This window comes from Rattus norvegicus, chromosome 9 (genome assembly GCF_021556685.1).
Source record: "Rattus norvegicus strain SHRSP/BbbUtx chromosome 9, alternate assembly SHRSP_T2T, whole genome shotgun sequence".
Taxonomy (NCBI): Eukaryota; Metazoa; Chordata; class Mammalia; order Rodentia; family Muridae; genus Rattus; species Rattus norvegicus.
Window position 1 is genome coordinate 109062149 of NC_141542.1, and position 25998 is coordinate 109088146.

General features: G+C 51.8%; 2 protein-coding genes across 31 annotated transcripts in view; one reads left to right on the forward strand and one right to left on the reverse strand.

The window, feature by feature from the left end:
* Ano7 (anoctamin 7) overlaps positions 1-20801 on the forward strand; it is a 29470-nt gene extending 8669 nt beyond the window's left edge. Inside the window, exons 5-24 of one of the 2 annotated variants that reach the window (XM_087567134.1) lie at positions 1295-1402; positions 2065-2201; positions 4142-4199; positions 5622-5732; positions 7343-7508; positions 8504-8594; positions 9270-9366; positions 10771-10914; positions 10981-11118; positions 11693-11791; positions 11871-11973; positions 13654-13765; positions 14009-14063; positions 15475-15572; positions 16694-16827; positions 17778-17983; positions 18070-18212; positions 18441-18531; positions 18946-19065; positions 19254-20801. In XM_087567134.1, coding sequence (XP_087423260.1) covers positions 1295-1402; positions 2065-2201; positions 4142-4199; positions 5622-5732; positions 7343-7508; positions 8504-8594; positions 9270-9366; positions 10771-10914; positions 10981-11118; positions 11693-11791; positions 11871-11973; positions 13654-13765; positions 14009-14063; positions 15475-15572; positions 16694-16827; positions 17778-17983; positions 18070-18212; positions 18441-18531; positions 18946-19065; positions 19254-19328 — 2286 coding nt within the window. In that variant the 3' untranslated portion in view covers positions 19329-20801. 2 annotated transcript variants of the gene reach the window in all.
* Positions 20802-22129: 1328 nt separating this feature from the next.
* Hdlbp (high density lipoprotein binding protein) overlaps positions 22130-25998 on the reverse strand; it is a 69662-nt gene continuing 65793 nt past the window's right edge. For all 29 annotated transcript variants that reach the window (NM_001432869.1, NM_172039.3, NM_001432870.1 and 26 more), the window contains 4 exon segments: positions 22130-24433; positions 24571-24699; positions 24942-25058; positions 25234-25419. In NM_001432869.1, coding sequence (NP_001419798.1) covers positions 24347-24433; positions 24571-24699; positions 24942-25058; positions 25234-25419 — 519 coding nt within the window. In that variant the 3' untranslated portion in view covers positions 22130-24346.

Here is a 25998-nt window from a genome sequence, read left to right on the forward strand (position 1 = left end):
AAATGGCCAGGTTCAGGTCTGCCCCGATGGACAGCATGTACTTTCTACATGGACATCCGGGGAACCCCAGAGAGATATGATGTACAGCAGGGACTGAGAACCTCTGGAGAAGTCTTTCAACAATATGTCCCCACTCCACAGAGGATCTGGATTCTGGGTTGCAGGATTTGGGGGGAAGATGTAAAATTAACATGCGTCTGTATACAAGGACAGCAGTGACAGCCCAAAGAACACCTCAAACTCATTCATCTTCACGATGAGTGAATTCGTTTACCGGTTTATCTAGGCAGTGATGATGGCCTAACCGGTACTGCACATACCCAAGTCACCACCTACCTGCCAAGCTCCTGTTCTACATGGCTCTAAGTCGATAGCAGAATGAGCATAAGTCTGGGCTTACAGGGCTACCTGGTGCAAAAAGCAGCAGTGACTGCAAGCTTCAGCAGCATAAAGCACAGACAAACCCAGACTTTGGGATGCTTTCTTTCTTTTTTTTTTTTTTGGTTCTTTTTTTTTTTTTCGGAGCTGGGGACCGAACCCAGGGCCTTGCGCTTCCTAGGCAAGCGCTCTACCACTGAGCTAAATCCCCAACCCCTCTGGGATGCTTTCTTTTCTGTGCATTTCATGGTCCTTGTCTTTGTGAGGGATTCTGCTGGTCTCAGTAAGCTGCGTTTGACCACGAGGACCACTCATTTTGCTGTAGCCAGACTCATAGCTAAACAAACAGAGGCTTGTCGTGTGCACCTATCTGTGCACGCAGGGCTGTACGTGTTTCTTTTTTTTTTCTTTTTTTTTTTTTTTGGTTCTTTTTTTCGGAGCTGGGGATCGAACCCAGGGCCTTGCGCTTCCTAGGCAAGTGCTCTACCACTGAGCTAAATCCCCAGCCCCTGTACGTGTTTCTTAGGTATGTGGGGAACAGTGTGACTTTGCAGAGGTATGTAAAAGGGTGGAGCAGCCGCTAAGTATTGCTGAAAGCTGAAGTTGCTTTCCCCCTCCCCTTTTTAAACTAGAAGATGGACTATGTCAGTATGATCTCTAGAAGTCATGAATGGCTCCCCAAAACCTTGGGGGAAGGGTTGCTTTGGTTGTCATTGCCACAGAAGAGAATACAGGTAGCATGGGCCCCAGGTGGGAGCTCCTATGGGAGGAGACTTCGGCAGGGACTACTGAGGTGGACAGCCACCTGTTCATCAGCACCCAGGCTATGACGTTATTAGCCCTCTCCTGAGTGTGGATAGACGCAGGGCATGTAGCAACACCCTCAGGCCCTCACAGAAGCCCCTGGTGTCTTCAGCGCGATGTCCAGGACGAGGCCGCTGCAGTACATTACATCCTCCTCAGTGCACCCTGGGCTGTACTCTGCTACTACGCAGAAGACCTGCGCCTGAAGCTGCCTCTGCAGGTATGGGAGGGGCTGGACGTAAGGGCAGAGGGGGAGGATGGGGACCCCCTCTCAGGTCTACATCTGATTGATCCCTATGCTTAATGCTCACATGCCAAAACCATCACTCCTTGGAGCCGTTCCCACTTGGAGACCTCTCATTTCCTACCTATCCACTGTCACATGCCTGAAAACACTCACCCCATTGGGAGAACAGCGGATCATGCCCCGAATGGCAGGCTAAGGAATCAGGAAGATCCTGGTGTACGCAGGGTAGCCAAGACTGTAAGCTGGCTGAGTTCCCTGCAGGCCCAGAGCCCACTATCTGCTGAGGCAGCTCCAGCCTCGTGTGTTCAGGGTGAGGAAGGATGGCAGTCTTTTGGTGCCTTCAGGTTGTCTTGCCTGGACTGCCTGCTCATAGTGGGTTTTAGCAGCCTGATGTGAGGCCGAGACACACTTTATTCTTTCACTCTCTTGTGGTATGAGTAGCTCTGGTCCTCAATTTAACAGGCCAAGCCACTCTTAGAGCCTGAGATCCCAGGAGGGAAGGGTCTGTAGCAGGCGTCCCCAGAAGGGAAGGGTCCACGGCAGGGTGAATCAGTAAGAGAGGTTCCCCTGTTTGAAGATTTGGTCAGTCCCCTTCCCAACTGTGAAGATCTCCCTCTGGTCAATTTTCTTTCCAGGAGTTACCCAACCAAGCTTCCAACTGGTCGGCCACCCTTCTGGAGTGGCTGGGCATCCCCAATATTCTGCTGGAGAATGTGCCTGACACGCCCCCTGAGTATTACTCCTGCCAGTTCAAAGCGAGCAAGCTGCAATGGTATGGCTCTATGGTCCTGTTCAGCCCAGCAGGACAGCCCCTTGTGGGTGGGACCAGCCCCCATAAGAACTAGGATGGATGAGTGAATGAGACTGTGAGTGAATTAACGCATCATGCTTTCTCCCAAATGCTCTCCTCACCTGGGATTTTCAGAGAACACCGTCTGAGTCCCAGGTGAGCAAGCCTTCTGAATACCTGTCACCTGCATTAGTCAGGAGAGGGTGGCTGTGCCGTGGAACAAACAGGCCCCAAATCCTAGGAATGGACACACAAGGCTCGTGTCAACAATCCATTTCTGTTGCCATGACACAACACCCGAAGACTCTGTTGAGAAAAGAAGTTTGGGGGGAGGGGAAATGGCTCGACAGGTCAAAACCCTTGCCATGCCAACCTGTGTTCAATCCCTGGAACCTCCTACCGAAAAAAGTCAGATGTGAAGGTGCACTTCGGTAATCCCAGAACTTCTGTGGTGAGAGAAAGGAAAAGACAGAATTGCCCACAGACCAGCTAGCTAGGAGTATATGTGCAGCAGAAACTGAAGACACTCTGCCTCAAGAAGGTGCCTTGGTGCTGGGCCTCCACACACACTGCGGAGTGTGCACACATCGTATACACACAGTATATATATGCACACACAAAGACACAGTATATATATGCACACACAAAGAGAAAGAAACAGGAAGTGGGGGCTGATATGCAGTGATTACTGTCAGCCCGTTCTGCCTTGCCACTCAGTGCACAGGACAAACTGCTCTTTAAAAGAGGAGGTTCGTTTGGGTTACAAGTCAGCAGGCTGAAAGTCTGGAACTCAGTGGCCTTAGCTGGTCAGACTCAGGCTAGGTACAGCTATAGCACTGGAGACAGAATGGGAGCCAACTGGGCCCAGAAGGGTAGACAGAGTTGCCATGCCTCCTTCAATAACTGAATCTCCCCTAAGACCAGAATTAATCCCCTCTAAGAGTGGAATCCACATGACTTCATACCCTTGCTATGTAGCTCTGGCTATCCCAGAACTCTCTATATAGATCAGGCCGGCTTTGAACACATAAAGATACTGCTTTTGCCTCCCAAGTGCTGGGATTAAAGGGGTGTGACACCATGCCTGGCTTGCCCCCACTCTTTCTCTCTCTCTCTCTCTTTTTAGAGATTTATTTATGATATATAAGTACACTGTAGCTGTCTTCAGACACACCAGAAGAGGGCATCAGATCTCATTACAGATGGTTGTGAGACATCATGTGGTTGCTGGGATTTGAACTCAGGACCTCTGGAAAGAGCAGTGAGTGCTCTTAACCGCTGAACCATCTCTCCAGCCTTTGCCTCTACTCTTAAATGTTCTGATAGTTTGATACTTCACAGCACATAAACTCTCGTGAGACACAGTCAGACCACAGTGGTCCATTCCTTTCTCTGATCCTGTGTCCTGGACTCTCATGATACCTTCCCTGACTGGTGAAGGAGACAGGATGTGCATGGACATCCCTCCCTCACTGACTCCAGGGGTCTCCTCACATTCATTCCTGAAACAAGTGAGCGAGTATGTGACCACACATGGCCTGCAAACCTAGCGTCAGTCATTGTTGCATCTGCTAACAAAGAACCCAGAACTTGTGTGCTCCTCCTCCTCTTGTGCCTTTAGTCCTGTGTGCCAGCTTCAGGGCAGGTCCACTCAGGGCTTCTTAGTGAGTCTAAGGTTTGTCTCAGGGGCTTGCCCTCTATATGAACTGCCTGCTTTCCCCATGCCTGGTGTGTGTGGTGGAAAGAAAAGGCAAGAACGGGAACTGAGTATGGTCTGGCTTTGTGGTTGTCCTCCTGGGACCCTGGGTTGTGGTTCTCTGTCTGTACATGCTCTTCTCCAACATGTTTGCTCCGATGTCTTCACTTCTGTGTGGCAAAAATCTCCATACCCTCCAATCTCTTGACTTTTCGCACCTCTTCAGGTTCCTTGGGAGTGACAACCAGGACACCTTCTTCACCAGCACCAAGAGGCACCAGATTGTAAGTGGAGTATGTCTGCTGCAGACCCTAATCTGACCAGGCTCAGAGAGGCCTGATGTATCCCAACCACCAACTCTGAGGTCTTCATGGCCACCATAAAGCTTTCTGTCACCAGAGGGCCGAAGCCTTAGAGACAGACCATTCCTAATCTTGCTGCATACAGTAAGGATATGGCCTGGATGCAGAACAGTGTGGGCAGGGGAATGTCCAGACTGCACTAGGACCAAGTGAAAGCCAGTTCCCTAACTATTACCCCTCCATAATCCTGGGGTTCAGAATTTTGTTTATGGACCTCTGAGGCAGACAACCAAGGTACCAGGCTCAGGTGAGGAGATCCTGTTGGCTTGCCAGAACAGACAAGGAAGAGATCTCAGTATACCCTAAGCCAGTCTGTTAAAAATCAGGCTACAAGGGCAGGTCTGAGGCTTTAGGGCAATGATTCTCAACCTGCAGGTCACGTCCGCTTTGGCACTCAAATGACTCTTTCACAGGGGTCACCTAAGACCATCAGAAACCACAGATACTTACATTATGATTCATAACAGTAGCAAAACTACAGTTATAAAGTAACAATGAAAATAATTTTATGGGCTGGGCGTCCCCTCAACGTGAGGAACTGAATGAAAGGTTGTAGTACTAATAAGGTCAAGAACCACTGCACTGGGAGCTCTGTTCCAACAGCATGTGGGCAGAACGCTTATGACCACCAAAGGACACTGCTTCTAGTGGCCTCCAAAGCCAGAGGTTTTCCACTCCAGACAGGTAGCCTAACAGAGCTGACCCTACTGGAACAGGGGTCCATGCAAGTCATGGCATGAATAGGCCTGGGTTCCAACCCAAGCTTGGACTCTAAAACCATGTGACTCTGACTAAGGCTTCCTAGTTTGTAAGATGAAAGAATGACTGACTGTTATCCCTACCAGTGTGCTCAGGAATGTGTGGCTGGGACATAGGACCTGGGTTTCAAGACCTTGGGAACACTCTGTCAATATGGTTACTGTCACTAGGGGCTATAAGAGGTCATCCAAGGTTTCAGCACCATGATGGGTCTCCCTATGTCTTAGTTAGGGTTTTATTGCTGTAAATAGACACCATGACCAAGGCAACTCTTATAAAGACAACATTTACAGGTTCACAGATTCAGTCCATTATCGTCAAGGCAGGAGCATAGCAGCATCCAGGCAGGCATGGGGCAGGAGGAGCTGAGAGTTCTACATCTTCATCTGAAGACTGTTAGGAGAAGACTGGCTTCCAGGCAGCTAGGATGAGGGTCTTAAAGCCCACAACCACAGTGACACACATAATCCAACAAGGCCACACCTCCAAATAGTGCCACTCCCTGGTCCAAACATAATCAAACCATGACAGCCTGTTATACCATCACATGACCAGTGACGGGTCTATCTCCAACCTATCCCACAGCTATTTGAGATCCTGGCCAAGACTCCATATGGCCACCAGAAGAAAGGCTTGTTTGGGATTGATCAGCTGCTGGCAGAAGGTGTATTCAGTGCAGCCTTCCCTCTGCATGATGTGAGTCTCCGGGCGGGAGATTGAACCAGGGTGGACTGTGAGTCCCCCAGTGCTATTGTTCACCTTACCTACAGGAGGAAAAGGGGTCTTGCCCTCTGTGACTGCTACCCTGGGGTCAGGAATACCAAATGTGTAGCCTTGGAATGTGAAGTAGCCAGTGCTGGGGGCTGAAGGCTCAGCTTGGTCTCCTGCCCTTGCTAGGGGTCCCCACAAATATACCAGGCCCCACTCCTGATACTAAGGCTGGGCTCCTCAGGCAGCATCTCTCACCAGGGACGATAGGAAGGTCTCTGGCACCCTTCTCCCTACCCAGAAGCCTGGCAGTCTGGGGCAGTGGCAGAGAGAGACATTCGCCACACCAGCTGCCTTGTGCTACCCTGATCCCCATGCTACCGTCCTTGATACAGACCCATGTTGGTTAGGACGTGGTTACTCATGCCCCAGCTTTTCTGCAGCTTCAACCATACAGGAGAGGCCTGCAGAGTAATTCCAAAAGGTCTTGAGTCATGCTGACACATGAGGCCCTGGGGACAGTCCTGTTTGATATCATGTAGATAAATGAAGTAAGTGTAGAAATGTCAGGTACCGGGGTTGGGATTTAGCTCAGTGGTAGAGCGCTTGCCTAGCAAGCGCAAAGCCTTGGGTTCGGTCTCCAGCTCCGAAAAAAAGAAAAGGAAAAAAAAAAAAAAAGAAATGTCAGGTACCCACCAACACATATACAAGCATATACATACACACACCATACATACATACGTATGTACATACATACATACATAATACATACAACAGACACACAGACATACCACACACACACCACACATACATACAGACATACCACACACACATATACCACACACACACACATACATACATACATACATACATACATACATACCACATGCACAGACAGACAGACAGACAGACAAACATACCACACATAGGGACATACCGCACACACATACATACATACATCACACATACACAGACATACATATATTCCACACACAGAGAGACATACCACACACACAGACATATATAACACACATACACACACACACACAAATACCACATACACACACATATACCACATACACAAACAAACATACCACATACATACATACCCCACACACATGCACAGTCATACATACATACCACACACAACACATGCACACACACACATACGCACCACACACACGCTTGGAGTGGCATCACTCTCCCTGTCAACTGAGCTGGGATGCATGGGGAGAGGCTCATAGCTTAGGGACCACATAGCATTTGTGTCAGGTCTGAAAGACCTCACAGAGCTGTTGGTCAACCTTTTGGATTCATGCCCTGACCTGGACACTCAGCAGTCCCAGGAGTCAAGGGAGCTCAACTTATATTTCCCTTCAGACTCTTCTTCATTCATCCCTTTATGATTCTGATTATGTTTTCTCCTTAGAACAACATCATCCATTAGGGTTCATGCCATTTGCCTGCATTGGAGGGTGGAGTTGTGGGTTTGGGTCACCACTGAAGTTCCCATACCTAGAAGTGCACCCTGTGGAAGAACTAGCAGGCAGAGAAGAAGCCCAGTGGAGAAGCCCAGCCTAATGACCTCTTATTCCTAGGGCCCGTTCTCTGTAGTCCCAGAGAGTTCACAGGTCCTGGGTCTCACCCAGCGCCAAGTCCTATTCAAGCACTGGGCTCGCTGGGGCAAGTGGAGGAAGTACCAGCCACTGGACCATGTGCGAAGGTACTTCGGGGAGAAGGTGGCTCTCTACTTTGCCTGGCTTGGTGAGTCGAGTCTCGGTACTTGGTCCTTGTGTAATAACAGTCTGCCCTCTGGGACAGCTCTGCCAGCAGGTCTTACTCCCCTGATGATACGACAGACACTAGGCACTGCACTGGGGCCCCTTACTTTGTGGGATTCCTTGTGACCTCAGCTAGCTTCCATAGACCCTTCGGGAAGCTCCCTCAGGAACTCCTACCCTGAGGGAAAAGACACACCTATGGAGGGGACTGCTCCAAACCTTTCTCTGCTCTTCTCAGTCTGGCTGGCACCTCCAGAGACTAGCTGCTCTCCCTGGGGTCTGCCTTCTGACCTTCCCCACCCTGGGATTTGCCTTTCTTGCTGTCTAGTATGGCCATGTTGGAGGACTTCAGGAGGGGATGGAGGGAGAAGGACTCTTCATCTAGGTTCCAGAGAGAGAGAGAGAGAGAGAGAGAGAGAGAGAGAGAGAGAGAGAGAGAGAGAGAGAGAGAGCATTTTATAGATGTCTTCCTGGCCTCACAGGGACAGTAGGGAGGAGCCAGGACACCAGGCTGGGGTCTGGGCTGACTATACAGGAAGCAGGTACATGCATATTTGATGGATGTAGGTACCTCAGGAGACCTGGGTGTGGTCCATTGAGATGATGCCCAGATAGGGTGTGGGGATAAGGGAAGGTCCAGAATGACCCACACCTTCTCAGGGCCTTGAACTGCAACGAATCCTGTGCCTCTCAGAAAGACATCAGTGAGGGGTTGGTTGGAGGTGTGCAAATGCTAGGGGACACTATCAGGAGATGAAGGGCCAGTGGGATGGAGGGAGAGAGACACTGGTATTCAGCCAATGTGGTGAGAGTCCAGAGTTGAGAGCAGGTACTCAGTCAAGGGTAGTGGCCAGGGGTGACTCCCGAGTCTCTCAGTATCCCGTCCAGATGTTTTAGTACCCACTGGGCTAAGCCTGAGTTCAAATACATCCCAGGACGCCCAGTTTCTAACTGCAGGACTCTTGTGCCCCCTTCCAGGGTTCTACACTGGTTGGCTCCTGCCCGCGGCAGTCGTGGGCACAGTGGTCTTCCTGGCGGGCTGTTTCCTGGTGTTCTCAGATGTACCAACGTAAGTGGCCTCTCTTTGCTCTTCAGCCTTCCTGGGCCTCATGAGGGTGCATGGCTATGGGATTCCCGAGCGCCAGGCCCTGTGTAGAGCTGGGGTGGAGGAGTGTGGTGAGCCCAGCCTGCTCTCCTGAGGTCACGGCTAGAAGGCAGACTACACAGAGATGCCCTAGGCTGACCCAGGTGGACAGAGGTGCCCCAGACTGACAGATGCTCAGGGGTGTCCCCAGACCAGACTGACAGTCACCTTCTGTCCTTAGAACAGTGTAGGTTTTGTGTTTGACTTTATCGTGTGACCGGAAGTCCAAAGGACTATCTTTCATTGCTACTGTTGCATATATTCAGAAACACCCGCTTTTAAAGGAAGTGATTGGTGGGGCTGGAGATGGAGCTCAGTTGATGGACGCTTGTCTAGCACGCTGAAGCCTTGGCTTTGGTCCCTAGCACCTCACTAGCTAGATGTGGTGGTGCACACCCTCAATCCCAGCACTCGGGAGATGGATACAGGAGATTCAGAAATTAAAAGAATCCCTCAGCTACCTAGCAAGTTCAAGACCAGCCTGGAATGCACGAGACCCTGTCTCAAAAAATAAAACAAACGAACCAAGAGTTCTAGGGCTGGAAGAACGGTGGAGGAGGGAGTGGGTACAGCTCCTGGAACCGAGTGCAAACCCCACAGGCAGGAGCTGTGCCACAGCTCGGACACCTTCGACATGTGCCCACTGTGCTCCGACTGCTCCTTTTGGCTGCTCTCCAGTGCCTGCACCCTGGCCCAGGTATGGAATGAGAGCTGGGGTCAGGGTGTTGAGGGCTGGCGGCTCCTGTAGGTCCTGGCTCTGCGAAGGCAGACCCCTCAGGGAACTCTGTCAGCTGTTGTCCCCTAACCTGTCAGTCCGGTTAGGTGGGGTGTATGACTCACAAATGACAGACAAGAGTGTGCCTGGAGTCGCTTGTACTGTGTTAGCATTAGCCATATATATGGCTGCCAGTTTGCATTCTGTTGTCATAAAATACCAGGTTCTGATCTCAGTCCAAAATGAAGGGAAGTAAGGACAGGAACCTGGAGGCAGGAAACTGAAGCAGAGGCCCTGGAGAAATGATGCTTCCTGGCTTGTTGACAGCTTCATGCTCAGCTTTTCTCTTCCTTACCTCCCTGTGGCCCTCCCTCCCTCCCTTCTCTCTTCCTCTTCCTTCTTCTTTTCTATTTTAGTTTTTCAAGACAGGGTTTCTTGATGGGGTGGTGGTAGCACACACCTTTAATCCCAGTGTTTGAGAGGCAGAGGCAGGCAGATCTCTGTGCATTTAAGTCCATCTGATCTATAGAGCAAATTTCAGGACAGCCAGAGCTACACAGAGGAGCCTTGTCTCAAAACCCCTCGCTGCTCTCCCCCACCAAAAAGATTACATCTAGGTGCCAGGGACACATCTTTTGAGAGTCACAACCCAACCCCTCCCCCACCAAGCCTCCAAACTTCCTGTCCATCATGTGCCCAGGCGTTGCCCAGTTCCACTGTCTCTGAGAAACTAAAGTCTCCTCTTAATGTGCTCAGGTCAGACAAACCCAAGTCAGGCAGAAGTGAGACCAGGTGAGTGAGACTGAGTTGTGGGCTGAGACTCTGGCTTACTCGCTTGAGTTCTTGCTTAGCATCGGTGAGACCCTGGGTTTGGCCCCCTGTGCCACTTAAACAAAGGTGGCAGTATGCACCTGAGATCCCAGAATTTTGGAGCTGGTAGGAGGATCAGGAGTTTGAGCTGCATAGTGAGTTTGACAGTATTTTTTTTTGAGCTCTGTTAATTTATTACTTTTTATTTATTTATTTATATTTTTTTTATGAGTACACTGTAGCTGTCTTCAGACACACCAGAAGAGGGCATCAGATCCCATTACAGATGGTTGTGAGCCACCATGTGGTTGCTGGGATTTGAACTCAGGACCTCTGGAAGAGCAGTCAGACCTCTGAGATCTCTCTAGACCCTGTGATGATAACCAAAAAAAAAAAAAAAAAAAAAAAAAAAAAAATTCCGTAGACTGAAACTACTTACTGTGGCTCCTGGGTAGACTCCCTTTCCCCATGTTCCTCATGCATTGTGGTGAGCCTATATGGGAAGATACCCCAGTTCCTCACAGCTAAGCCGTGAATCAGTCCTTGGGAAGACCCGGCGTCCGCCTTTCCCTCTAGGCTGGGCGGCTCTTCGACCACGGTGGCACTGTCTTCTTCAGTTTGTTCATGGCACTGTGGGCGGTGCTGCTTCTGGAGTACTGGAAGCGGAAAAACGCCACGTTGGCCTACCGCTGGGACTGCTCTGACTACGAGGACATTGAGGTAAGTGAGCTGGGCTGGGTGGCTTCTGGCAAGGGTCACACCCTGTTGAGCATGGCTCCCTTTCAGGAGAGGCCTCGGCCCCAGTTCGCTGCAACAGCACCCATGACAGCCCTGAACCCCATCACGGGGGAAGATGAGCCTTACTTTCCCGAGAAGAATCGTGTACGCCGCATGCTGGCCGGTTCTGTGGTGCTCTTGATGATGGTACGGGGGTCCCGCCACCCTGCCTCCGTCCTCTGCCTCTGTCTTCCTGAGCCACAAGGGTTGTTCCACTCTGCAGCTCCAAAGACCCTCACTGACCTCCAGAAAGGCACCGAGCCCAGAGCGAAGCTATGGGCTCTCATAACAGGGTGTGCATGCATATGTCCTGTGAGGGGCTCTGGGACACCCAGAGCACAGGGCACCCATTAAACAAGGGAATGGACATGAACCCGGGGTCCACTAATCCCTTTGATACCTTCTAGCCAAAGACTGCTTCAAAGTACCCCAAACCCTTTCCAGGTACCATGGGTCCCAATTCAGGGCTATAAGGAGGTGGGTGAATGGGACAGGGACACAGTTCTCCAACACTGCCCAGTATAAGAGTAAAAGAACAACATATAGTAATCACCTGGCATCCTGTCCTCCCTCCCAGTCCCAACCTGTCCCACCCTCTGGAGGACCCATGGGACATAGGCTGCAGACAGGAGCCCCTGGCAAAGGAACCTGTGTGCTGTAGACCCAGAGGCTGTGGGTGCCGGGGCCACAGTAGGGGCTCAGGACCTCCTTGGTCCTGCAGGTGGCTGTGGTGATTATGTGTCTTGTATCTATCATCCTGTACCGGGCCGTGATGGCTATCATCGTGTCCAAGTCGAACAACGCCTTCCTCTCGGCCTGGGTGAGTCTCTGCTGCCTGTCCTCCCGACCCTCCCACCCCACCGGTCCTGTGCCTGCTCTGATTGCCTGTTCCCTATCAGGCTTCACGAATTGCCAGCCTCACAGGGTCCGTGGTGAACCTTGTCTTCATCCTCATCCTCTCCAAGGTCTATGTGATCCTGGCCCAGGTCCTAACAAGATGGGGTGAGCACTGACCACAGCAGATGAAAATGTGAACTGTCCAATTCCCAGAGGTTTCTGGGCCTTCCCCATGAGATCTGCTTAAAATGGTACTGGCAGGGCCTCAGGGAGAAGAAGGCCATGGGCACTCAGCCAGGGGCACTGCTTCTCCAACCTTCCTCACCAGATCCTTCAAGCTTGTGCAGCCCTCAGGGTGAGACCAGACCTTGTAGATCAAGGACTCACACCTCCGACAAATGGACTAGGGTTGGGGCTTGAGCTGTGTTGAGCTGAGACCACCCTGAATGTTTACCAAGTGTCTGTACAGCTTCTGTATCTGTCTCCAGGAGCAAGATGGCTCTCCCTCAGCCATTGTTTCTCTGCTTCTATTTGTTTCTGTCTTTGAGTGTCCCCAAGAGCAGATGATAAGGAGGAGACCAAACCACTCATCCTACAGGGCTTTGCTTATACCAGCCCTGGCCAAGGCCCCGAGAGGGGTCAGAGCAAACTCAGGGTACAATGATCAAGGGGAAAAGGGACTAAGGGAACTCTCCAGGTAGGTGCCAGGGCAGTTCTTACCTAAGGGGACATAGGGTTCCTGCGAGAATGTGCAAAGGACCTGGAGCTGGCGGAAGTGTCCCCACAGTTGTGGGGCCTCAGGTCCCCTTTCATGTTTCCACATTGGTCTTGGCAAGTTTTTGCACAATAGCTTGGCTCTTACTCAGCCTTGACCAGGGAATTACTTTGTCCCTGGATATCCCCCCAATTCCCCAACTCATCTGCACATACTCTAAAACGATGGTTTATTTAATGTGTGTGTATGTGTGCGCTCATGTATCATGGCTTGTGTGAGCTATGGCACATGTGTGGAAGTCCGGGGACAGTTTGAGAGGGTTAGAGCTTTCCTTCCATGTGAGCTCTGGGGAATGGAACTCAGGTCCTCAGGCTTGGCAGCAAGCACCTTTATTCACTGAACCATCCTACTGGCCCTGCATATACTATTTTAACGAGAACGCAAATGTTTGGTTTTAGTTTTCTTGTTTTGTTTGTTTGTTGTCCACGATTCCAGACACTTGTAATTGTACTGGTTCCTTCTTTTGCCATAACTGTGACCAAAATACCAGACAGAGTGACTTAAGGGTGGAATTATTTATTTCCAATCACAGTTTCAGAGGTGTCAGTCCATCACAGCAGGGAGGGTGGGGTGCTCAGGAAGGAAGGAAGGCAGGGAGGAAGGAAGGAAGGAAGGGGAATGCTGAGAGGAGTCAGGGGAGACAGAGCCCTAAGGACACCTGCTTCTCCAGTGGCAGCTTTCACCAACTGCCAGTATTAGTATCTGCATACAATTAACCCATCAAGAGTCTGATCCATTGATAAGGCCAGAGTTCTCACAAGCTACTTTCTGGAAACAGCCTCATGGACAGGCCAATGGTTAGGCTTTAATTATATCCCAGACATCTTCCAGTCTAGACAAGCAGACAGGATTTACTGCCACTCTGATCAACATGCTTTAGGATAATTTTTGAAATTACAAGTTTAGGGCTGTTCTATGTTGACCGTCCCCTTTAGTGAATTTCTTTAAAATATCTGGACAACATGCTTCCTCCTCACCCTGGATGGTGGGGTGGTCTCACGGGAAAGGGGGCAGTGCACTGTGCACTGGCCAACATCCCTGGGGACTGAGTGAAAGTCCCAAATGCACAGAGATGCACCGGACGCAGACCGCGTTTGAGGACGCCTTCACCCTCAAGGTGTTCATCTTTCAGTTTGTGAACTTCTACGCCTCGCCTGTGTACATTGCCTTCTTCAAGGGCAGGTAGGTGGTTGCCCTCCCAACATGTCACCTCTCCCCTGCCGCTCAGCTTCGCCCCACACCCCACACCGGGTGCTCAGCGGCAGGTGGCCAGGGCAAAAGCACTGAGAAAGAACGATTTCCACTGGGCTCAGAGGGGACAAGGGTCAAGTCTGCGTGTCTCCCAGGACAGGCCTCTGGGGTGGCAAAGAGGGAGGAGACAAGCAGACCCAGCCCCTCACGGCCTCACACCTTGGATCCTGGCAGGTTTGTGGGATACCCAGGCAACTACCACACCTTGTTTGGAGTCCGAAATGAGGAGGTGAGTGCACTGGGGAACATACACAGACATAAAATGGGGGCTGGGCTACCTTTATACCCACTGAGGCCTTGCTTTGCTGCCATTCTTCCTGTCTACCTTTCACCACTGTCCAAGCCAGTGACAAGACCTACAGCTGCTTCCCAGGACTCCAGCACTCTTGACCTCACTGGCCCCAGGTCCTGACTCAGAACCACTGTCTAGAGAATGCTCACACCATGGGTGTCTAGCCGTTTTCTCCTTTAACCCTATGCACAACCAAGAGGCATCTGAGCCCTTAGGATGCCCCCTGTGAGCTATTTCACAGCCAAAGTCCCTCTGTGAGGACACCAAGGTCAGTGCCCCACAGCCTCATTGTCTGGGGTCCTCCCATGGCTGCTCTCTTCCACTAACCCCAGTGTGCTCTGCTTGTCCTTGGGAACTGGGAATCGGGAGAGCCTGGCTTCTTAGATGTGCCTAAGGAGACTTTTGTAGAAGATGGCATGTGGGTTCCCCAGGTGACAGCTTTAAGGCACCAAGGCATAAATAAGGAGTAAGGAGTGAATCCCATGTTGCCCAGACCTCCCCCTGCCCCCAAGAATTGTCTCTTCACTTCGGGCCTTGCTGAGGGCCAAGCAGGATTAGTCAGAAGTACAGGGCGTGTGGTGGGCACATCTGGAGCTCTTAGTTACGAAGCTGAACTTGGGGAACATGGAGTCCAGCAGGTATCACTGAGCGTCAGGTCTGAAAGAACCTTCTCTTTTTAGAGGAGGAGGGAGAGCAGTTATCTTCCCAGGGCCTGGGCCGTGACCTCATCTTCCTTCCGGCAAGATGGCTCCCCTCCCGAAGGGAAGCTGCCTACCTTACACTGAGGGGAAGGAATTATGCAGGGAGATGCAGAGTCATGGAATACTGCAACTTGGCCTCTTCCTCAGGAGCATGCTGGCCGCTGGCTGTGCCACATTAGGTAGTTTTTAGCTCTCAGTGAGACAGCCAACTGAGACTGCTTAGGTGAGAAAGGGCTGGCTCTTGCGTTGGAACTATCCGGAACTCTGTGGTCCGAGAATGGCTGGATTGATTCCCCACCTAGGTTCTCAAGGTTTTCCCCACCTGGTGAGGACAGTATCCCAGTGTGGCTGGGCTTTCTTCCTGTAGGGTAGGCATACCAGAAACTCCCTGGCTCTGCCTCTTCACTGGCCCACATCTTGGGTCTTTCCAGGAGCCTGTGGCTATAGCCTGCAGCCACCTAGTGGTTGTTCCCGTACCTAACTGAAGTGACGTGGGGAGGGCTGACCTCTGCAATCCTCAAAGTACTCCAGGCATGTCCTATAAAGATGTAGGGGGCAGAGAGGCAGCCACCTTTGGGGCAGAGAGAAGGCTATGTGGGTGTGTCTCCGGTCCCTCCGCCCTTGGCTAACCAGTTGTTCAACTTCAGTGTCCAGCTGGAGGCTGCCTCAGTGAGCTGGCACAGGAGCTCCTGGTCATCATGGTCGGCAAGCAGATCATCAATAACGTGCAGGAGGTTCTTGTCCCGTGAGTCAACCTGCCCTCCCCTGACAGCGTCTAGGGACCAGGGTTTCCTCAGAGTGCTCAGAGAGTGAATGGGAAGCAGGATGTGTCAGTCTCCCACGCCCCTCCACCTCCCCCAACCTCTGTCATATTGCAGAGCCCCACAACAGCCTCTCTCATTTGTTGCTGTGTCTGGGGCATTGGAGAGCCTGTCACCAGCCATGCTGTCAGACAGTTCAGTGAGGGAGGCCACATAAGCCAGCATGAGACAGATAAGCAGAAGACACCAGACTCATGCCTGTTTCAGACTCCTTTGGAAGGGACCAGCTCCCCATCCCTGTCCCACAAGCTGGAACTGTGCCCCAGCCCCTCTTATAGGCTGGAGTCCTCCACAGGGTCTGCCTGGGAATCGTCTCCTGCCTGGAGGCTACACCAACCCAGATGTCCACTCCTACCCTCAAAAGGCAGCATTGCACTGGCCCTGACCCGGCAACCGTGCATCCCGACTTCTCTGGCGATCAGTGGGCCCAGGAAGTAGAGGGTGCAGCTCAGTGCAGGCGCAGAGAGCTCGAGAGAGGGAGCCGGCAGACATCTGTGCCCTCATACACTCTGATAAGCGACACATGCGCTCTGTGCGTGATATCTCACTACCCCTGTCCAAACCACACAGACAGACAGACAGACAGACAGACAGACACACACACACACACACACACACACACACACACACACACACTCGCACAGGACTGACACATGCCTCCCAGGTGTGATACAGTCATCCTACTTATCTGGCCCCAATAGGATGAAGCCAATACATTTGGCCCCATGGCCTCTGCTTTCTGTGGACTCAGCTGTTAACCTCACTAGCTCCTTCCTAGCTTTGGTTTGGTTCTATCCCCTGGAGATCCCAGGGAGCCGGGTTGACTTTTTTGAAGACACAACAGGGAACCAGAAGAGCAAACTGGATCATGTCCCACAGAGGGGGTCCCAGGGCGTTGGAGGATTCTGACCTGCAACACAGCCCCTTGCCCTAGGCAACCTGGCCCCAGAGAACAAGCGCATCCAGGGTGTGCGTTCTCTTAGACTAGCTCGACCATCAGCTGGGTGTGGGAGCAGCCATGCCATTTCCTACCTTCTACCTGCAGAAAGCTGAAAGGCTGCTGGCAGAAGTTGTGCTCCCGGAGGAAGAAAGCTGGCATGGGGGCCAACCCAGCACCTTGGGAGGCTGACTATGAGTTGCTGCCTTGTGAGGGGCTATTTCATGAATACCTTGAAATGGGTGAGACCCGAACTGCAGCCACTCTACCCTGAAATGCAATGTGCCATTTGGTGGGGGGGTGAGTGTGGGAGGCGGGGAGTTAGGCCTGCCCATATCCAGAGAAATGATAGAGTGGCTACAGAGCCAAGGTGGGTGGAAAGGTTTGGGGAGGCTGAGGCTGTGTATTAGGGAAATCAGGTCCAGGCACAGGACCATGGTTCTCCAGCCTGTGAGGGCAGGCACAGGTCGGCCGAGTCAGCCTGGAGAACTGATTTTCTCCAGCGATTTCCTCGGTTGTGAAACAGCCAGCCAAGTGGTGGTCCATACCTATGGCTTGAAGGGTGAGATGGCTTTAAGGGCAGGGTTTTGTCTGGCTAACACGAGGGAGATTGGGCATAGTCATAACTTAGCAGAGTGCCTGACCTTCCTTGGCAACCGACCTAGAACCAGTAACAGTTGCAGAATCATTCTGCGGACTTAAAAAAAGGGGAGCTGGGGTTGGGAATTTAGCTCAGTGGTAGAGCGCTTGCCTAGGAAGCGCAAGGCCCTGGGTTCAGTCCCCAGCTCCAAAAGAAAGAATGGCGGAGGGGGGGGGGGAATGCCCTGGACAATGGCCAATGAACTCCCTAGCAATTTTACCAAAAACCCTGGGGATAAACGGGGATGACAGTTTTAAAGCCAGAAGCAGGTTTTGCTTTCCTTCCTGCCATTAAGAGATCCTGACTTCGGGTGTACTGGGTGGCCAAGGCCATCCAGGAGCACCAAGATCAGAGCAGTGCACATCAAGGCTCCTGAGACCCAGGGGCAGTCAGTATCCCTTGCATTGACTACAACAGTAGAGGAAGAAATGGGGTGAAATGAACTGCCCAGACAGCCTGGTGGGCAAGCTAGGCGTCCCTTTTCCATCCCCCCCATCCCGGGTGGTCTGAGAGGTTTACCAGCTCCAGCCAGTTGCCACTCCTGCTCTGTAGTGCTGCAGTTTGGGTTCGTCACCATCTTTGTGGCCGCCTGCCCGCTGGCGCCGCTTTTTGCCCTACTCAACAACTGGGTGGAGATCCGCCTGGATGCGCGCAAGTTTGTGTGCGAGTACCGGCGTCCCGTAGCGGAGCGCGCCCAGGACATCGGCATCTGGTTCCACATTCTAGCGGGCCTCACCCATCTCGCGGTCATCAGCAATGTGAGCGCCCGGCCCGTCCTGCGGGGTGGTGCTGGGCCGTGGTGGGTGGTGGTGGTGCTGATCTCACTCTGACCCCTCCTCCGCAGGCTTTCCTACTGGCCTTTTCCTCCGACTTCCTGCCGCGTGTCTACTACAGCTGGACGCGCGCCCCTGACCTGCGTGGCTTCCTCAATTTCACGCTGGCGCGTGCGCCGCCCACCTTCACCTCGGCACACAACCGCACTTGCCGGTGAGGCGGAGTCCGAGGGTGCGGACTTTTGCTTTTTGTACTATTGACTTATCCCTTCCGCTCCCCATTCCCCGGAGATGTACGTTTTTGTTGTTTGGCTTTCAACACGATCTCTCACGCATGTACAGCACCAAAGAGGCAGAGTAGGGGAAATAGACTGAATCAAATGGCCCATTTGCCAGCTACAGCTCAAGCCTAGGGAGCTACCAAGTCTTGTGTCTCTGGCAGGTACCGGGCTTTCCGGGATGATGACGGACACTATTCCCCAACTTACTGGACTCTCCTGGCCATCCGCCTGGCCTTTGTCATCGTGTTTGAGGTATCTAAGGCATCAGAAAGCTCTTCTAATGACTCCCATTCTCTTGCTGGCCCCTGTACTTAACTTGATGCCCTGACTTGCTTTGCCTAACCTAAGCCTGTGGCATGGGAGGGGTCGGTATGACCAACAGAACTCCCATTCTATTTTCCAGGCAAATCAAAATTCTGTCTTACTTTCCCTTGCTGGCCTCTGTCCCTGGCTCATGGGCTAGCCACTGAATGCTTTGCAGATTGCAAGGTGCTATAGGGAACTCTGAAGGGCTGGCTGGTCTCTCATCAAGGTCTCTGCTCTTCTGTTTTGTCCTCTCCTGCCCTGTACCTCCAGTTCCGCTCACCTGGGCAGCCTACTTGGTACTCTGAAGGCTAGTCTGGGCTTTTGTTTTAAGAGGGTTGGGGGCGGGGCTTCTATCCCCAGCATGTGGTGTTCTCTACTGGCCGTTTCCTGGATCTCTTGGTTCCTGACATCCCAGAATCTGTGGAAATCAAGGTGAAGCGGGAATACTACTTGGCTAAACAGGCACTGGCTGAGAATGAGGTGAGCACCCAAGCCACCGTGTTGGCCTTACAGCCCTGTCCCTCACACTCAGGGTGCATGACTAAAGCATAGACCTTATTGTCTGCCTAGTCAATCCTGGCAGAACATCTACCAAGTGGGTGAAGGACGGAGGGGTTATTTACAGTCGCTTCTGAAGTCAAGCTGACAATTCACTTTCTTTGAGACAGGCTCTCCTTGGAGCAACAGGAGTGAAGGATGAGCAGCCTCCAAGCTCAGAGCCCAGTCTGGGTCTTCCAGCCTAGGGTCCATGGCCTTGTGACCACCTTCCCTCCTCTGAGGTCATAGTGGGGTTCCTGGAGGCTGACACACTTGCCTGGAAGACTGTTCATTACTGTCTTTTGGAGACCATGGCTGTGCTCCTGGCCCCAGCTCAACTCATCCCCACTCTTGGTTTAGAATAACCATGACCCTTGGCTGCCACTGTCCTCTGCTCACACATTCTGATTGGTCACTACCCCTGCTAGATGTTCCTTACCGATCTGGAGCAGCAGTGCTTAGAGATATCTGCTGGCCTTAGGGGATAGCCCCTACTGCCATTCCTAAGTCCCACTGAGCCAATAACTTGTGTCCCATCCCCCTCTGCACCCTTCCCCCCATGTCAAAAAGCAAAAGGGCCGTTTGAAATGCTGGCTTCTGTGGCTTCTCAGTTTTGCGGACCATTGCACTCAGAGAAAATCTTGTTCTTCCTTTGCTTCACCTATCCTATCCCTAGTATCACTAATGACTTTCCCATCCCTAAAGCAAAGGTTGAGGGCCCTCTGTACCTTAGTGATGAGGAAGTGGCTTCACTGTGGACATGAGATCTCCCCTCTGCCCTCCAACATGGCATAACCAATTGAAAGGTTAGGACTCTGGGGTCCCTGCCTTCTCAGGGCTTTGTTCAGTTCTTTTACAGCATTCCTTGTGGTAGTGTAGGGTCAGATCACCCCTCTAGACCCACCATCTGCCTTTCCTTACATGGTCATTACCAGACACACCTGGCTCTTAGACCTGACATCACGAGTCCCAAGCCACCATTCTAGGCTTATTTACTACTTTTCCTTCCACACCTATCTTCCCAAGGCCTGTCTATGAGTTCTTTATCTTGACAGGTCAAGGGCCTCTGCAGTATCCCCTTTACCTGTGTGCCTTCCAGTGTTGGGCCAGAAACTCAGCACACAGCAAGCACTGAGGTGGAGGGCTGGGAATGAAGGCTTACAACCCTTATAGAGGAAACAAAAACCAGATTCCTGTGACACCTATGACACCTAGTGGGCCTATCCTCCCCACCCCCAGTGTTCCTGCTATTCAACCATGCTGGAATAAGGTCTCAAAGTCACTGCTTCTCCGTGCTCATTGCCGTAGGGTTGTTAGGACTGGTGATGAGAGGGACACCCAGGGGTTGGGGATTTAGCTCAGTGGTAGAGCGCTTGCCTAGCAAGCGCAAGGCCCTGGGTTCGGTCCCCAGCTCCGGAAAAAAAAAAAAAAAAAAGAGGGACACCCAGTTTTGGAAGGGCCAAAGATACATACTCCCTTTGAAAAACGCTTTCCTAAACTATGCCCCCCCACCTCCCTCCACTTAACTCTGACAACTCCTCCTCTCAGCTGTGGCTGTGCTCACTCTGACATTTGACACAGACTGAGGCTGCACACTGAAGCTGTGGCCTGACCACTGGGCAACCTAGCCAGTTCAATGACTGCATTTGCTAGGGAGTAATAAAGCCTTTATTCCATGACCCACATGTACTGTTTTTTTTTTTTTTTTTTTTTTTTTTTTTATGGTCTTTAAGCTCCATTGCTGTACGTGAGGCATTTGAAGTACACTTGAGGCTGTGTGCCACAACTCGTGTGTGGGAGTCAGGGGACAACTCTGAGGAGCCAGATCTCCCACTGTGGGCTCTCGGGACTGAGTTCGGGCCAGGTTTGGGCAGTGTAATGGTTCAAATGGAAAACGTCTCATATGGCATTTGAATACTTCCTGCTCATTTGGTGATGCTATCCGGGGAAGTGTGGTGGCACAGCTTGGCTGGTGGGAGCCGTTCCGGTTGGTGCTCTGTGCTTCATTGATTATGGGTCAAGATGTGAGCTTTCATCCTGCTGATAATGCCACCTCTACCATTACAGGCTTTAACCCTCTGGAACCATAAGTCAGAATCAACCTTCTTTTGCAAGTGGAGTTTTTTAAAAACCACAGCAACACTAATGCATGCGGCACTCACTTTTACTGCTAATTCATTTCACTCGCTCTACCTTTAAAATATCCAACTCGCCAGAACAGAGACCAGAACTTGCTTTTAACCAAAGGAATCTCAGTAAACACACTGCTGAGACCAACAGAGGGTGGCCTGGGCCTATGTATGCCTCACCCCTAGGACAACCTATAGACTCCTATAGGTCACTCAGGAGTGACCCATAGACTCCCAGTGACTTATACTGGACAACAGGGTCTTGCCTACAATAATATAGGAGCGTGTTGGCGGCTGGGACCTGAAAGTGGACTCACTGTGGTTTGCAGATGTGTGCCTAGCTGCAGACTGCATATTCTGGGTGGAGATGCTGGCGCCAGCCTTCTCAGCAGCAGAGGTGCCAGGCTAGTCTTGCTTTAGCCCTCCAACAGTATTTTCTATCACATGGGCGATATAGTAGCCTTCCCTAATTACTCATGCTCATCTCTCTCCACCCCTTCCTTCTCACAGCCTATGATCTGGTACCTGCTCCCAGACCCAACCTCAGCCTGGGTGCCGGGAGCCTGTCATAGGAATGTCAATAGAAAACTCACAAAACTGTGGATGTGGAAGGTTTTGTAAAGGCCGTGCTGCTCCCTGAACAAAGCTGTCTCAGCAGCAGCTCTGGGGCAGCTACTGACTGGGCCGGGAGGTCGGGCCAAGGTACAGGGGCAGGTGAGACTTCTTCATGGAGACACAATGGCCAGATCATTGGAAGGGGCAGTGCTAAGAAATGCTAGAGAATCACACCGTGTACTAGGGAACCGTTCAGGGACACTGTCACCACTCAGTCACAGGAAAGCGCATACACGGAATAAAAGGAGCTCCATTGCACTGCGTCTGGTTTCGGGTTTTATTTTAGAATTTATAAAATTCCAGTGTCATCCATATTCATGAGCCTTTACACATGTTTGCATATAATCTCCAAATTCCAAAGTTAAGGCCAAGGGACGGATGTAGCTATGGAAACACAGGACATGGAAGACATTCAACAAGGAGGAAAAGACACTCCCCACCCCTGCCCTAGGCTCCTCAATGTCTTGGAGGCTGCAGAGAGGTGACCTGGGTACAGTCAATTTCATAGTCCTTATTAACAATCAGAGAAAAGGAGTGAGACCCTGAACAGCTTAGGATAGGGCTAACATCTACAGACTTAGCAATAAAAGGAGATGTGCAAGATCCTGTGGTGAGAATTTAAACTTTACCTTCTGGTGAAGGGAGAGACTGGATGTTGTAGGATGACAATGAAGATGAAGAGGGGGCTGGAGGGGCAGGAGGGAAGCAAGGTGTCCCCAATCTCATGCAGATGAGAGAAGAGCCAGCTGCAGGTAAAGGCAGGAGCCCTCTCCCCGCCTCACCCACCTGCTCCAGCTGCCAGCCTACTGAGCAAGTAGGTGTTCCTTTCCCATCTTGGAACTGTTCCTCTAAGGGGTACATGTGGGACTGTCATCTACAGGGGACAGAAGCTAGACTTGGGAAAGCCATTCTGGATCCACTGAGGATTAGAGGGGACAGGTAGCCAAGCCTGAGTTATTAAATAGGGGAGTGAAAGACTTGGGGAAAAGGTGTCATAGTAGAAGTGACAGTTCTCAGGGAAGGCCATGAGATGGGCACAGGCTGGCTTTTCTAGTAACCCAAGAATCTGGGACTGGACATGTTGCTAGTTATCAGATGACCTGGAGATAAAAGATCTGTCCTCAGTTTCCACAGCCTAACAGGGGTCCTCTGAACTTGGGACCACTTCTCGGTGAGGTTGGCCTGCAGCCAAGCTAGCTGGAGGCCAGTGGTCCAAAAATTAACTCTTGTACCTGAGGAAAAGTTCTCCTTCAGCTAGCAGTGCTCCCTGCACGGGGTCTTTTGTTTTCATTCTTCCTTTTTAATCCACGCTAAATGACCACCTCTATTGATGAGACCTGCCCCTTCAGTCTGTTCCTCAGGACTGCATAAGCATCCAGGCTATGCCTGCCAGAGCCTACATGGTCAGGCTGGCTGGGAATGAGCACCCAGCTCTGGCCCAGTCCCTGAATCATGTGGCCTGAGGGAAAGCACTGGCCTCCACTCTCAACTCAATGGCAAGCCTAGAATCACCGGAAATGTCTACATCAAGAGAAGAGCCTTGGGGTGGCACTAACCCACGTCAGAGTACTACCACACTGGCTGAGGTAGAAAGAAGGCAATGAACACAAGGTGTCTGGGCAAGGCAGGCAGAGGCAAAAGGTTGTGGGAAAGTTGAGCTGTTACTTAGGGTCGAGCCCCCTCCCCATCACCAAAGCCAGTCTCTACCTCCCCTTTCCCCAAAGTCTCAAGCCACCCAAGTCCACTGTGACAGTTACAGGGAACCCAAGTAGCATACACACAGCTGTGCCTCTAAGATATATAGGATCATGAGGCTGAAGCTGCCCCTGATGCTTTCAGAACCCAAAGTGGGCACAGTGAGCACTATCTGAGGACCCAGGCCACCCTCTACCTCTCAGCCCACTATCACCAGGGCATCTGACCTCTTGTTGTCCAATACCATGCCTTCCTCCTATCCTGAAGCCTGTGCTAAGCAGATTTTGACAGCTAAAGGAAGCTGACTGCTTTCAACAGAGGAAGGTCTGGGCGACAGGTGGTGGGCAGGAGGGAGGTGGGAAAGGAAGAGGGCAAACGTTTTGGCTTTTATAAAGTCAAGGAAATTTATTTCCTGAGGTCATGACACAGGAAGTCAACTCCTAGCCGCTGTGGAGCTCTGCTGTGAAGGTCAGAGTGCTGACTACATGCTGGGTGGACCAGGAAGCTGGAGTCTGTGATCACGAAATGCTCGATTACCTTGCTTAGTGTTTCACGCAGTGGCGTGCCTTTCCCAGAGCACAGCGTCAGGAGCAGACCCTGAGCCTGCGGGTGCTGACCAGGCCTGGGGAAGCAGCCACAGAAGGCCAGCCCACCAGGCTTTGCTGCGAGACCTCGGGGAGGGGGAGCATCAACAATTTACGAGGGTCCAGCTGCTGAGTCAGATTGAGACAAACCATTGTGTGGTTGGGTTTGGGCAGCAGGCTGGAAAGGTTTCTTTTTGATCATTATCGTTTGGGGCCCCACGGGAGGGTCTTGGGGGCCACTTGAGCCCCAAAGCTGGGGAATTCTTCAGAGCTGCTCATATCAGGAGCCTGCGGAGAGGGAGAACACAACTTTAGCACAGGGTGGTTCTCACCCTTTTATAAAGGCCCTAAGTAACTCCAGCCCATGCCCCATAGCCCACGAGCTTAGCCCACAGCGAATAACCAGGACAGAAGTGCCATCTGACCTTCTCACTGCTGTTGGAGGTCCAGGGAGCATCTCGCACCACAAAGCCTTTGGATGGTGCCTTGGACTCTTCATGTGCTGGGGGCTTCATGTAAACTTGCAGCGCCTCACTGTCCACCACATCAGCCAGCTGAGCAGCACAGGGAAGGTGGAGCTGCTCAGCCACAGGCAGTGGAGCCTTCTCCCGACAGCCACCGGGGAGCCACCCACCTCCCTGCTCAGCCACAGGCAGTGGAGCCTTCTCCCGACAGCCACCGGGGAGCCACCCACCTCCCTGCTTGCCCTTGCACTTGGATGCAGACAGTTACTTGGCTGTCATCCCAGGATCATGGCTGGGCCTCAGCCCTAAGACCATGCCTGCTCAGAACTCACATATTCCTCTTCTAGGTTGAGGATATGGTCGATAGCTTCCTCCACATTCTCCGGGAGTCCTGTCACAGTGACGCAGTTAGGGTCTGGAGCTCCGCTCTGTGGGAAGCGAATGTCCACCTGGAAGAAGCACAGTGGCAAAGGGCATTAAAGGGAAGACTCTCGACCTCCACGCCAAATGCTCATCCCCCCTGGCTCCATGGTCAGTAGCATTGGTAGGAGACTGAAGGCTGCCACTACCCTGGGAAAGACGCGAGTTCTCATCCTTGTGCTTCGGTTGGCTTTGTGGACTCACCTTGAACTCATCCATGATTTTCCGGATGGCTTTGCCTCTGGCACCAATGATTCGGGCATGCACACGGTGATCCAGGGGAACATCCTCAGAAACCATCTGCTCAAGCTCACCCACAATTTTCAGGATAGCATCACGGGCAGCTTCAGTGTTCTTCTCATACCCTGTGATGGTGATTTGGTCCTGGGGCTAAAAAGGAGAATGCAGTCAGAGGAGAGGGTAGACGATGACTAGATGGCTGAACACATCAGACTTCTCCCTAGAGAAGACTTTCATCCTCAGATGGCTAACATAAAACCACAGGTTAGACGGGGGCTGGAAAGACGGCCAAGCAGGTAAGAGTGGTCACCACACTTGCAGAAGACCAGAGATCCTAGCACCTGTGTGAGACAGCCCACTATGCCTCCAGCTCTAGGAGGTCTGGGAACCTGCATTCATTCACAAGCTCACACCCATGTACACGTGTACACACACACACACACACACACACACACACACACACACACACACACACCCCACACACACACACAGAGATAATAAACATTAAAAACATAATCTTGGTGCCAGAGAGATAGCTTAGTGGTTGAGTGTTTACTCACACCCATGTACACGTGTACACACACACACACACACACACACACACACACACACCCCCCCCCCCCACACACACACAGATAATAAACATTAAAAACATAATCTTGGTGCCAGAGAGATAGCTTAGTGGTTGAGTGTTTACTGGTTTTACAAAGCAACAGGCAATGCAGGGAC